At 46.9% G+C, this 12,885-nt stretch overlaps 1 protein-coding gene across 3 annotated transcripts in view; it reads left to right on the forward strand.

Annotated features, from left to right (window-relative positions):
- The window catches only part of ERC1 (ELKS/RAB6-interacting/CAST family member 1), a 501,445-nt gene that overhangs the window by 165,176 nt on the left and 323,384 nt on the right, over positions 1-12,885 (forward strand). For all 3 annotated transcript variants that reach the window (XM_027766230.1, XM_027766231.1, XM_027766232.1), the window contains one exon: positions 324-517. In XM_027766230.1, the coding sequence (XP_027622031.1) occupies positions 324-517 (194 nt within the window). The remainder of the gene's footprint in view (positions 1-323; positions 518-12,885) is intronic.

A 12,885-nucleotide genomic window follows, 5' to 3' on the forward strand; every position in this document is an offset into this window, starting at 1 on the left:
TGGTTCGAGTCCTGGACCCAGTGGCTCAAACTCACGCTGGGCGCGTGCGTGTGCATGCCCAAGGTCCCGAGAAGAGAAGGGAGGAGAAGGGATTGCGGCATGGCCCTCCCCCCTCGGGGGTGATTTCTCGCTTTCTGTCTCTCTGTCTCTCTCTGTCTCTCTGACGAGCACACGTGCCCTATAGCAAAAACCTCTCCCAAAAATAAATAAATAAATACAGAAATACAGAAATAAATAAATCAGAATATAAGTGATTCTTTGAAGCATGGTTCACCCACTGCCACTGTGTGTGTAACTAAGAGAACTTGAACTTTCCTTTGTAGGCACATGAGGCAACATTGGAAGCCAGAGCCAGTCCAGAGATGAGTGACCGGATCCAGCAGTTGGAGAGGGAGACCAGCAGGTACAAAGAGGAGTCCAGCAAAGCCCAAGCAGAGGTTGACCGCCTCCTGGAAATCCTGAAGGAGGTGGAGAATGAGAAGAATGACAAAGACAGGAAGATAGCTGAGCTGGAGAGGTGAGCGAAGGGGACTGGGTGGCCCTCGCTAATTAGACGGGTTTAAAATGTGCTTTTAGAACAGTGTACTTCGGGGGTGCACTTTTTAAATGTAGCTGCCTCTCAGTTTAGGTTCGTGGGTGCATGATATTACTTTATTATCTACATTTTGTTCTAAGTCAATGTAAATTATTTGTTGCAGTCGCTAAAAGGCAACATAGGAAATAAATTGGGAAACTACAAACTTACACATCACTGAAAGGCAAAAGAGAAAGTATTGATTAATTAAGAGATTATAATTTCTAACTGACCAATCAAGAGAGTACAAATAGTTATTTGCTGTTTCTATGCTTTCTCTATGTAACGAGCAAATCGTTCTCCAGTGCAAGGTGCTGCTGTCTTCCGTGGTGTAGACCTTGTGTTGTTGAGCCAGGGCTCTGATGAGCTGTGAGTGGGTAGACTTTCCACGACTCACATTATAGAGAAGGAAGCTACTACGGCAGCCCGTCGGTCAGAATCAGGAGGGGCATTCGAGGACAAATTTAGGAGACTTGTGTGTGATTTCGAAGAAGCCCTGACTTAAATTCTGGGCTGGTTTTGAGTAGAGCCAGCCAGCGCACTCTGTTAGAATTCTCTTTTTTTTCTTATTAGTGTATTTCATAGTAAAGATCAAGCCTCTTGACCTCTTCTGTTATATATTTCACATGAAGTCACAGTGTATAGAAACTGCCCTTCTGTTACGCCTTCAATAATCACCCATGTTCTCTGGACAGCCAGCAACAGGGACAGTGACAGAGGGAGGTCAGTGACGTGTGTGCTCCTTGGGGCCTGACCTCAGGAGCCGTTTATTGTCACACTCTGAAAGGCCAGCCAGATGAGACGACTTCCACAAATTGCCTACTGAGTTTTAAATTTCGAGTTTACGTGTAGACTTGATGTTTTCCTCTGAGAGTAATGTCTTCCCTATCCTGTACCCATAGAACTTTGATTTTCAAGAAACACATACACACACACACACACATACACACACACACACACCCCACCTACTCACGTGCTTGCTTACCCTTTGTTTTTGTGTACGGGCCCGAGAACAGCAGCAGTACTGCATGAACATTGAAAATGGTACTTTTCACTGACTAGTGACTTCCCATTAAGTATATTTCAGAAAAGACATTCCTTGAGAAATTTGTTTCCTTTTATTCTTGGCTTGGTTTCTGGTATTAGAAATCTACATCTGAAATTATTGCTTGCTATTTCAAGCAAGTAGCTTGGAAACGTTTTTGATTCATTTTTGAACCCAAAACTGATTTTGAGAGATGGATGTGTTTGAGAATGAAACATAGGAATAAGTCTGTATTTTCATATCTAAGCACACCAGATAGCAGCGTTTATGCCACTATACTTCGCATATTTTGAGGAACAGGATGACATGCTGTCTCCAAGGATGGGGTGCTAACAGTCAGTACTAGCAGTCGAGTCTCCGTCCTCTGGTCAGCCAGCATTGCCATTTTGTTTCAGATTTGACACACAATTTCTTGGATATAGAAAACGCAGGACAGGGAGGCCGCCCTTACTCAGCTTTTGCTACCCGCTTTGTACTTTGTTATTCAGTAACATAGTGTAAGGTGCTGAACCAAAAGTAGAGTGATAGGGACCAGCAGTTAGTGTGGTGGCTATGTCGCTGGACCTAGTGGCTTAGACTCAAGCCGGGCACGTGTGCGTGTGTGTCCAAAGTCCCGAGAGGAGAATGGAGGAGAAGGGATTGCAGTGTGGCCATCCCCCCTGGGGGGTGATTTCTTGCTTTCTGTCTCTCTGTGTCTCTCTGTCTTTCTGGTGCATGTACCCTATAGCAAAAAAACAAACAAACAAGAAACAAACAAACAAAAAAAACAAAAAAACCAAACCTCTACCCCCAAAAAACAAAAAAGGAGAGTGATAGAATTTGTGAGTGAGATCTGTCGTGGCATTTATGGATGAGGAAACCATAATCAGAGAAGTTATTCTTGAAGTTACACACTGGTCGAGCCGGCAGAGCTAAGAACAGGGTTTCTCTCCAACTGAGTTTTCTTTTTGTCCCACAAAAACTAGTTGTGCTCCTTGAGACTTACTGTCTACTGCTATCTGAAGATCATTTTGCCCCTTCTTGACCCAATGTCTGAAGTGAAAGTGGCTCCATTTAGTACTGGGGTTTACGTAGAAATAAGATAGAGTGTAGGCTCACCTATGCCCTTGAATGCCATTTTCATCAACTGACCTTTGCCTGTCCTAGGGGACAGTCAGTATTCCTGTATCAGAGACAGCGGGGGTGTAAGAGATAGCGGGGGTGTAATGTAAGAGACAGTGGGAGGGTAAGAGACAGCGGAGATGTAATGTAAGAGACAGTGGGAGGGTAAGAGACAGCGGGGGTGTAATGTAAGAGACAGTGGGAGGATAAGAGACAGCGGAGATGTAATGTAAGAGACAGTGGGAGGGTAAGAGACAGCGGGGGTGTAATGTAAGAGACAGTGGGAGGATAAGAGACAGCGGAGATGTAATGTAAGAGACAGTGGGAGGGTAAGAGACAGCGGGGGTGTAATGTAAGAGACAGTGGGAGGGTAAGAGACAGTGGGGCTGTAAGAGACAGCACGGGTGTAACAGACAGTGGGACGTTGGAGACAGTGGGACGTTGGAGACAGTGGGACGTTGGAGACAGTGGGGGTATAAGAGACAGTGGGGGTGTAAGAGACAGCAGGGGTGTAGGAGACAGAGGGATGTTGGAGACAGTGGGGGTGTAAGAGACAGAGGGAATACAAGAGACAGCGGGGGTGTAAGAGACAGCGGGGGATGTAGAGACAGCGGGGGTGTAAGAGAGTGGGACGTTGGAGACAGTGGGGGTGTAGGAGACAGTGGGGGTGTGAGAGACTGTGGGGGTGTCAGAGACAGCGGGGGTGTAAGAGACAGTGGGGGTGTAAGAGACAGCAGGGGATGTAGAGACAGCGGGCATGTAAGAGAGTGGGACGTTGGAGACAGTGGGGGTGTAGGAGACAGTGGGGGTGTAAGAGACAGCAGGGGATGTAGAGACAGCGGGCATGTAAGAGAGTGGGACGTTGGAGACAGTGGGGGTGTAGGAGACAGTGGGGGTGTGAGAGACTGTGGGGGTGTGAGAGACAGCGGGGGTGTAAGAGACAGCAGGGGATGTAGAGACAGCGGGGATGGGGTTCTGTTAGGCCTTTGCCCCAGATGAAGTACCGAGGGGCACGCGTGTGGTGCTGTGTTTGCGGCCTGCTTCCCGTGTAGGCACTCCTTCTCCCTGTGTGGGGCCTGTCTCCCTGTAACTTCCCATTTGGGCTTCTCTACCTCCGTCTGTCTTCCCACGGTCCTGCTCCACTGCGGTTTTGGTCTCCGCCTTTCTATGCGTATGGCCCCTCTGCCCTTTGGCCATGCTGGTTCTCAGAAAGCCAGTCTCCCGCGAATTGTCCCCTCCATGCCAAGTTTCTGTCCCTGCACCGTCAGGAGGTTTGTTTGGGACTTCCTGGGAAGGTGAGTGTCGCGTGGCCCACAGCCGTTAGGTGGGTCGCTGCTGCTGCTCTGGCTCCTGCTGGGCTTGCTGGCACGTGCGCTTGTCAGAGCTGCAGACCCGCCTTCACGTGTGCAGTCCGACTGCACCCTGGATACACGGCCGGGGTAAGACCATGCTCTGCTCTCTGTTAGCCCTGTGCAAGTCCACCTCTCATGTGGTGGTTCTCGGACTGGAACGCCCTCTCACTGCTGTAGCTAATTCAGTCGGTAGGACTCGCTCCTAAAGGTACCTAAGTACGAACACAAAAACAGATCGTTCTAATCATTGAACTCAAGAAATGTTTAGTGTTCTTGCAGTTTGCAGTACTTGTTTACGGCACTCTCCAGTATTAAGCAGTTTGGCTAAGCTATGATAATGCCCAGACATACTCATTACGTCGTAGAGCTGTGAAGGATTCATCTCTTCCCATGTTGGCTCCTACAGAAAATAGTAGTTCCTGTCAGATGATTTGGTGTTGTATCACCCCCTTAACCTCCTGCACTTCTTGTTTTGTTTGTTTCTTTGTAAAGAAGTTTTTGCCTTGGAATGTGTGCTCTCACTGGAGAGAGAGACAGAGACAATGAGAGGGACAGTGAGACATCATCCCCTGGGAGGATGGCCACACCGCAGTCCTCCTCCTCCTCCATTCTCCTCCTGGGATCTTAGACACATATGCACATGTGCCTGGCATGATTTTCAAGCCACCGAGTCCAGGACTCCAACCGCAGTCACCCATGTGGCAGTCTAATGATGCTGTCTGCTGGCCCCACCTTCTGCAGTTTAAAAGATCATCCAGGAAGCTGACTGTACACTAATCTGTAAATATAAAATCTTCTTGCCATTTTAAATTCATGTTTTGTGCTGTGGTGTTTCTAGCTGGAATTGAGTGAGAGAAGCAGACGAGTAGGACACACAGACACACGGAAACATACGTGCATGCCTTACACAGCTTAGTATGAGAATCGTCTCACATGGGTTTGGGAGCTGGCTGAGCAAGGTCCAAATCCTTACAGCAGGCCATCGGCAAGCGAAGGTGGCGAGCAGCTTGGACTCACAGGCACCAGCCAGGCCTCTGGTCCTCAGGCGGATTCTTTTGTCTCCCGGGAAGACCTCAACCCTGTTTTTAAGACCTTCCAAAGGATTCCATTTTGCCCACTCCGATGGTCTAGGATCATCTCCCTTGCTTAAACTGATTGGGGTTTAATTACGTCGGCAAAACACCTTCACCGCTGCATGCACTAGCCTTGGTCGGTGACCAGGCACTGCAGCCTAGCCAGGTTAATACAGGGAAGGCTCATCGGGTAGTCTGGATGGGGGAGACAAACCCAGCTGGAGTCTGAGATACCCGTGCTTAAGGAGATGGAGTTAGATTAGCCTGAGGAACCCCGAATGTAATGAGGCTTTCTCTTCTAAAATGAGCATGTTAGAATTTCTATTTAGGTTCACAGTGCTCAGCTTTTCTTTGACCCGATGTTTAAAATATTTAACGAAGAGTAATGGAGGCTGGTAGGATTACGGTCGCTTTTTTCAAGCTCCTAGTAAAAGTGCCTGGTGTCTCTTCCTTCACTTGCCCTGCTCCTGTCGCTAGGTTCCGGCGCTCTGACCGTATCTGGGGACAAGGCCTTGTGCCATCTGTCACGTGTGCCTGAAAGTCCTGCTTTTCTACATGGTTTATTGCCTTTCCTCTAAGACCAAAGTGACCAACAAGTCCACAGAATATGGTGTGTGCAGCACAAGTCCTGTTTTACTCCAGTGGGAGGCTCATTTTGGTTCGACCCAACATGCTTTTCAGAGCTTCGTGTTGAGAGGGTGGCGGTGACCTGATTTTCATGCAGTGCAGGCCTCAAGGGTTGCCTTCAGTTGGTCCCAGTTAGGGATTTTCAGTGATCTAAAGGATAGTAAAGTAGTACTGTACAGTCTAAAGAATTAGTAGAACATGTTGCTTTGCTATATTATTCCCTGATTGGAGGAGCTGGGGTTTTAGTGGAAATTGATTTTATTTTGGAGTGCATTTTGAAAATTAGCAGAGGCCTTATTTGTGGGGCAGTTAGGAAAGACCTATCTGGGGACCAGCAGTCAGCGTAATGGCTATGTTGCTGAACTCCCACATAGTCAACCGCAGTTTGAGTCCCGGACCCGGTGGTTTAAACTCACGCCGGGCGTATGTGTGTGTGTGTGTGTGCCCAAGATCCCGAGAGGAGAATGGAGGAGAAGGGATTGCGGCATGGCCATCCCCCCTGGGGGGTGATTTCCTGCTTTCTGTCTGTCTGTCTGTCTCTGTCTGTCTGGCGAGCGCACGCACCCTATAGCAGAAACTTCTCCAAAAAATGAAAAAAAAAAAAAAAGGAAAGGAAAGACCTGTCTGATAAAGTGATATTTGAGCAAACACCAGCTGAAGGGGCTCTGATTTTTAGAAGTTCACAGCCCTTTAAAAAAAAAAAAATTCCAACAGCTTCATTGAGGTATAACTTACATACAGTAAAACGTGCTCCTTGTAATCTTGTTTACGGTTGGACCAACGTGTCTGCCTGTGTCATGACCACCAGTCGACATGGGGAGCATTTCCTTCCCCCCAGAACCACTCATGGCCTCGGGTGGCAAATCCCGGCCTCTGACAACACAGACGTGAGAACCACTTTCTGTCTTAATTTTACACTTAAACTTTGGCTTTCTCCTCTTGTCTTGGCTTTTAGTTTTTTGTTTTCTTTTCCTTTTTTTTTTTGGTTTGCAATTTAAAATAGATTAGATTGTACTAACTAAACATCCATTGTCCTTTCTGTTCTAACACAGCCCAAGTTGGTGTGATCCCTGCCTCCCCAGCTCCAGGAGTAGATTCTGATTCATTTAAATCACTCAGGAAAATGGCATTCTCTTTTCTGGAGACTCGCTAGGCACTGAGCGGATAATACAGGAGTTATTTGGGGAGAGATCACATGAGGCTTCTAGGAATGCTTTCCTCAGAAGAAGACTTACAGAGGAAAGGTGATCTCGTTCTCGAGGACACGCTTGTGTCCGGATGTGATGCCCAGTACGGCCACAGCTGCCTTCTGTCAGCCGGCGAGGAAGCCAGCATCCTGAGGGTGGCAGGAAGACCACGGAGAGGCAAAGCCAAACCCACACGACTACTCCCCAAACTACCTCCAGACTCCTTGATAGACCAGTTGTGCATTTTCTTAATGTTTAAGTCAGCTCAAATCAGGATTTTTTGTTACTTGCAGTTACATTTGAACAGATAGAGATAATTTCATACTTATTTTTTATTTCTTTCTGTAGGAGAAGCAATAATTTTAAATGCAGTTCAAGCTTTTGATTAGTCAAACAAGGATGGAAGCTGCTAGAAAGAGAAGCCATACAGAGGCCCTAACCACTTCTTTACCCAATACATTCCAAATCAAAAAAAACTATTTTCCTGGCTTAATTCCTTCCCCTTAATTCCTTCCCCTTAGTAGGAGCGATTACCTTGTTATAGCCACGTGGTTCTTTTCAAATCAGGGGACAAGTTGAGGGCAGCCACAGGTGACTCTGCTGCCGTTATTCAGACGTCCCCACACTCGTTTCCATCCGACTTCTCCTTTGTCTCAATCCTCTGTGTGTCTTTGTCTTTACCCGTGCCCCATTCCCTGGCTTTCTCTCAAGATGGCAACCAGCTGCACAACCCCTTCATCTTTTGGGAGGGACACATGTAACAGATTTTTGCCACCAACCAGGCAATTACTTTAAAGGGGGATATGTTTTGACTTCTTAAAAAATAAATGTGTATTGTGGGTGAAACGGCCTTGTTTCCCTCTGAAATACAGACGCTTTTCCTAGTTCTATAGATCCATGAGCAGGATTTGGGGACCAGGATTACCTGTAGGAGTCTGCCAGACTCCTGTCCTTTGGGGAATATCAGGCAGGTCTTTCTAAGAAGAAAGATGACCAAAAGTGCAGTGTCATTTTTCTGATAGTTAACGTGTTCATTTCGCCCGCCCCTCCTGCTTGCATCATCCCTTTTCTCGTTCGGTTGTTTCGAAGGCGTTCTTTATAGATTTATGTTGTACTCGAGAGGCCGAGACCAGAGAAGTCAGCGACTGGCCGTTTCACACACAGCAGTAGCTGAGTCGTGCCCAGCATGGCAGCCTCTCTCTGACTCACTTTCTGTTTCTCTTTTTGAACCTCCTGTGTTCAGTGTTTATTAACGATCCACCTCCTAGCCCAGCAGAGTATAGACAGCTGGGCCCTCATTACATTCGGGGTTCCTGAGGCTGTTCACGTGAGGATCTTGCTGAGGCCAGGGGCTTTCCCACATGCTAGAGTGCCCTTTTACAGGACAGACTTTGGAACTGGCTTGTGGATTGCTTTGCTGCCAGGGGCCGGTTTTTCTTCTGTCGGCCTGGACTCGGTTAAAGGGCCGCGTTGGCCCAGTCGCCTAAGACCGCCATCAGCAGCGGCAGGCGCCGTTTCTTTTGTAGGTGGTGCTGCGGAGGCACCCTTGCACAGCTTGTCCAGAAACCGGAAATTGCAGGGAGGAAGTTTCAGCTTCTTGAGCTCTCCTGGGAGTAATGCTTACATGCCACGGGCTGGCCGTGCCCGTTCATGTGCCCCGGGATGTGTGCGGGTCGGCAGTAGGAGACTTGTGCTCTTGGGTGTTTGGCCTATTAATTTCTGACACCAACATTAAGTGATAGTGGGCTGGGAGGTTGTTGGGTAGACTAGTAAGTAATTTTGGGTCCTAGATTGCTGACTTTGTGTCTTTGAATTTTAGTGCAAGCAGAATACAGAACGGGGAGGGAAAGCCAGGATTTTTATTGCTGCTATGAGGAGAACTAGAGAGCGGCTCTTTCCAGTATTCATGTATATAGATGTATGTAAAATTCCTGGGCAGCCCTATAAGTAGTTATAATGGAGGAAACCTTGTCTTTCTACTTTTCTTCTTTGCTAACCATGTTTTCCAGTTTCATCTAAAACTGGTAGTTCTAGGCTTTTACAACGTGATTAAACTTAAATTTTGTAGACTAGCAGGAAAACGTAAACTGTATTTTTAATGCAGTTTTCAAGACAACTATATTCTGAGTTTTATAAATAAATGACTTTGTTTAAAAAGTGGCCTATTCATAAGATTTGGGCTACTTGAGCTGATTTTGTTTTTCTTACACAAGAGTATCCATAGTTTACACCACACTTAGAGCCATGGCAGTTAGCCCCTGAATTAATGGTTTGCATTGCTCAAGCAGTAACTTTTGACCTTACTTTGCTAAGTGAGAGATTGAGGACCAACATGTTAAACTGAGCTTTTCTTCTTTATAACCATTTATTTATTGTTTAATTGCCAGAGCACGTGTGCACTTGGCAGAGAAAGAGCGATGAGAGGCTGGGGTGGGAAGTGCCCCTCGGTGCGCTGTGGCCTTCCTGCAGTCCCCTCTGTTTCTCTGTTCCGTCAGCATTCTGGGTGCACACACGTGTCCGGTGTGTTTTTCTAGCCATGAAGCTCGAATCAAACTGTGTCTGGCCATGTGGGACCCATTCCCCCTTATCTGTTAGGTTTCTGATTTTTGGCTTGATAATATTAGAATGAATTGTTTTCCTAGAAAATGAACGTCAGAATTAGAAGATAAGTTCTTTTTTTCCCCTTATCTGTCCTTTCGTAATATTTTTCTCTTTGACTAAAAGTTTATTTTTTTTTCTTTTTCGAATCAGACCCCTTTTAACAGTGAATATTTTTTAAAAAAGACAACTTCTCTGACCTGTCTCCAGGAGTACCTGCCTTGGCTCTGCACTTGTGTGGTGTGGCTCACTCTGTGGTGGCTGTCTGTGACTGAGGGCATTGCTGATGCACGCACATCAGAGCAGAGGGTAGCTCTTTCTCATTCCGCCCTCTGGCAGCCCATAGCTCCTCCCTCGTATTTTCCCATCACGCATGGTATTCGGACCCTTCAGAAATTAAAAAGATGGAGGACTAGCCGCATGGCCTGGTGGTAAGGGAACCAGATCTCTTAAGGTGAACCGCACAGTTTGAATCTCAGCTTCAGTGGTTTAGAAAGCTCACCGGCATATGTGCATGCATGCCCCAAATCCTGAAAGAATGGAGAAAAGGGGTAGGAAGGATCGCGGTGTGACCATGCCGCACTGAGGGTCATTCCTCCCTCTCCCTGTCTCTCTGGCGAGGACACATGCCCTCTGGAAATTAAAAAAAGAAAAAAGAAAAAGATAAGAGATTCAGTAAGTAGTCTCTTCCACCTTGATAATTACATAGAGGATATTATTCTTTATATTTGTTGCTTTCCTATGTTTATAATGTGCATACACATGTACATGCTCTTCTGTATTTTTTTGTGTGGGGGGAGTGGTTTTTGCTATAGGGCACATGTGCTTGCCAGGAAGAGAGAGACAGAGAGACCAAAAGTGAGAAACCACCCCCTGGGGGGATGGCCACACCACAATCCCTTCTCCTCTCGGGATCTTGGGCACGCATGCACACGTGCCTGGCATGCATCATTTTGTTGGTGTAATATTTTTCTTTTCTAATGATATATAAATAAATGGTTCAGGGCCAGCAGGTGGCATGGTGGTTAAGGACGCTGTACACCCACATGGCTGACTGTGGTTCGAGTCCTGGACCTGGCAGCTAGCTTTCTCACTTTCTCTCTCTCGCTCTCGCTGTCACTCTGTTCCTCTCTGATCCAATTAAAAATAAATAAATAAAGTTAAATAAAATAATCTTAAAAAAAAAAAGAACTGGTTTATCTTCTATTCCTGATTAATTAATGCTGAGGACGCATGTCAGGAGAGTGAATAAACCGTTTTGCTGGATGTGAGAGTAGTAAGAAGTGCTATGTAAATTTACATTATCATACACAGTGTTTCATATCCAGTGTAACCAAGTGCATGCGCTCAGTATTAAAATTAGCTGTCCGACAGCTTTATTCACGTCCTGGGTTTATTTAGGTGTACTTCATTTTTTTCTGTTGAACCTTCTCAGTGGGAAAGTGAGCCAGGTTCAGGGGTATTTTATGTGAGTGTCTTCCTGCATTCAGGCATACGTGGTATGACATGAAAGTGTAAACCTAAGTACTTAGTCTTCACATTTGTAAATATTTTTCCTTAAAGGAATCCTATATTGGTGCTCAGTTTAATGTCTTCAAAGATCTGCTGTGTAGAAATTAAGCTGTATATAGCTTTAACATATACTTCTGTATAACTCACAAGGAAAGTAACTCCTTAGAGTAGAACGTCCTTATTTTTAAATTTATGGCTATGCACTTGTGGCCCCGGAAGTACAGTGTCTGAGAATATGCTCGTCGTGTGGCTGGAGGAGAAGAGAAAGGCCGGGGCACTGGTAGTGCTTGTCAGGAGTCATGTAACATGGGCTCTTGCTTGAGGGAGAGTGGTCTATGTTTAACAAAAAGATGAAAACAGTAAACAGGAAAAGAGAGAAGTACAAGTCTCGGGACTGAAGAGGTGACTGGTTCCCTACCTGCCCCTGCTTGCTCCAGCTTGCTCCCTGGGGGAGCTGCTCGTTTCTCTGGTCTCCTCCTTGATCGATTCCACTGATTGCATTTAAAAGCAGGAAACTGCACAGCTTCACGCTGCCAGTTCCATGAGGTCATCTTCCTGAAGTCTCTCGTAGGCACAGCACCTTACAGTTTGTTCATGTGATCTGATGGGAAATTGTGTTAAGTCGCTACCTCAAGTTTTAATTTTTGATTAATATGGCCTAGTCATGGTGGCCTGGCCGGTGTATATACTGTGTGTGGGAGGTGGGAACCAGTACGTGGTGCTGGAGCCACGTGGAAGGCCTGAGCTCAGATCCCAGGCCCGCCGGACCTGCTGGCACCGTGGCCACATTGCTGCTCTGGAAATGGGCCTGTCCTGCTAGCCGCTGGGAGGCTGGGGCAGGAGCCTCGTGAGACAGCGGGACCCCATCAGAAGTCTCTCTCTTCGCATCTCCTCCATTAAAGAAATCACGCACAGTTATTCCATGTGCAGATATTTTTCTTGTAAATTTATTCCCTAAGAGCTATATAGTTTTGATGCTGGAATAAAGTGCGATTCATAAGGAATAAAATAGGTAAAAAGATGATTAAGGTTGCTCCACATTTACAGGAAGAAGCTCATGTAATTCCCCCATGGATTTAAACATGTCTAATGTGAAGCCCTACATTTATAGGAGATGCAGTTAATGTTATTCTAACTTCCTGTGTCCTAACCAACAAAAATTAAAGAGAGCACTGGGAGCAGAGCTCCGAGGTGGCCCCGTGCTGCCTCTGAGCACGTCTGCACTGGACCCTGCTGCGTGCCCGAGGCCGTGGGCCTGCACAGGAGAGAGAGGTGCAGGTGAGCAGTCGGGCCTCTTTCTCTCCCTGCGCCTGCGCTCCCTGCTGTGTCGTTGCTGTGTCTTCCATAACGGAGGGGATGAATCTTATGTCCTTCAGCTTTAAAATACACAGCATGTGGGATCTAGCCCCTTAGCTCCATACCCTCTGCTGCCCGCCCCCATTCTTTTATTCCTTTTTTTTTGCTATTGTGTGGCCACATTTGTTGGAGAAAGACAGAGAGAGAAGGAAAGTGCCCCCCTGGTGCGGGGGGGGGGGGGGGTGGGGGTGGCCAACACCACAGCAGGGGGGGGGGGGGCGGTGGTGGTGGCCACACTGCAGTCCCTTCTCTATTCTTCTCTCAGGATTTTTGGTGTGCACATACACACGCGCGTGCACGTACACCTGTTGTGTTTTCCAAGCCTCCAGCTCTGAGACTCAGACCACAGAGCCAGTCATGTGGGATCCAGTGCTTTAGCCACTACACCACCTGCTGGCCCTTTTCTCCTTTTTTTTTTTTTTTTTTTTTTTTTTTAAGGGGGCGTGTGCCCACGCGAAAC

Source organism: Tupaia chinensis, unplaced genomic scaffold (genome assembly GCF_000334495.1).
Source record: "Tupaia chinensis unplaced genomic scaffold, TupChi_1.0 Scaffold141530_1, whole genome shotgun sequence".
NCBI lineage: Eukaryota > Metazoa > Chordata > Mammalia > Scandentia > Tupaiidae > Tupaia > Tupaia belangeri.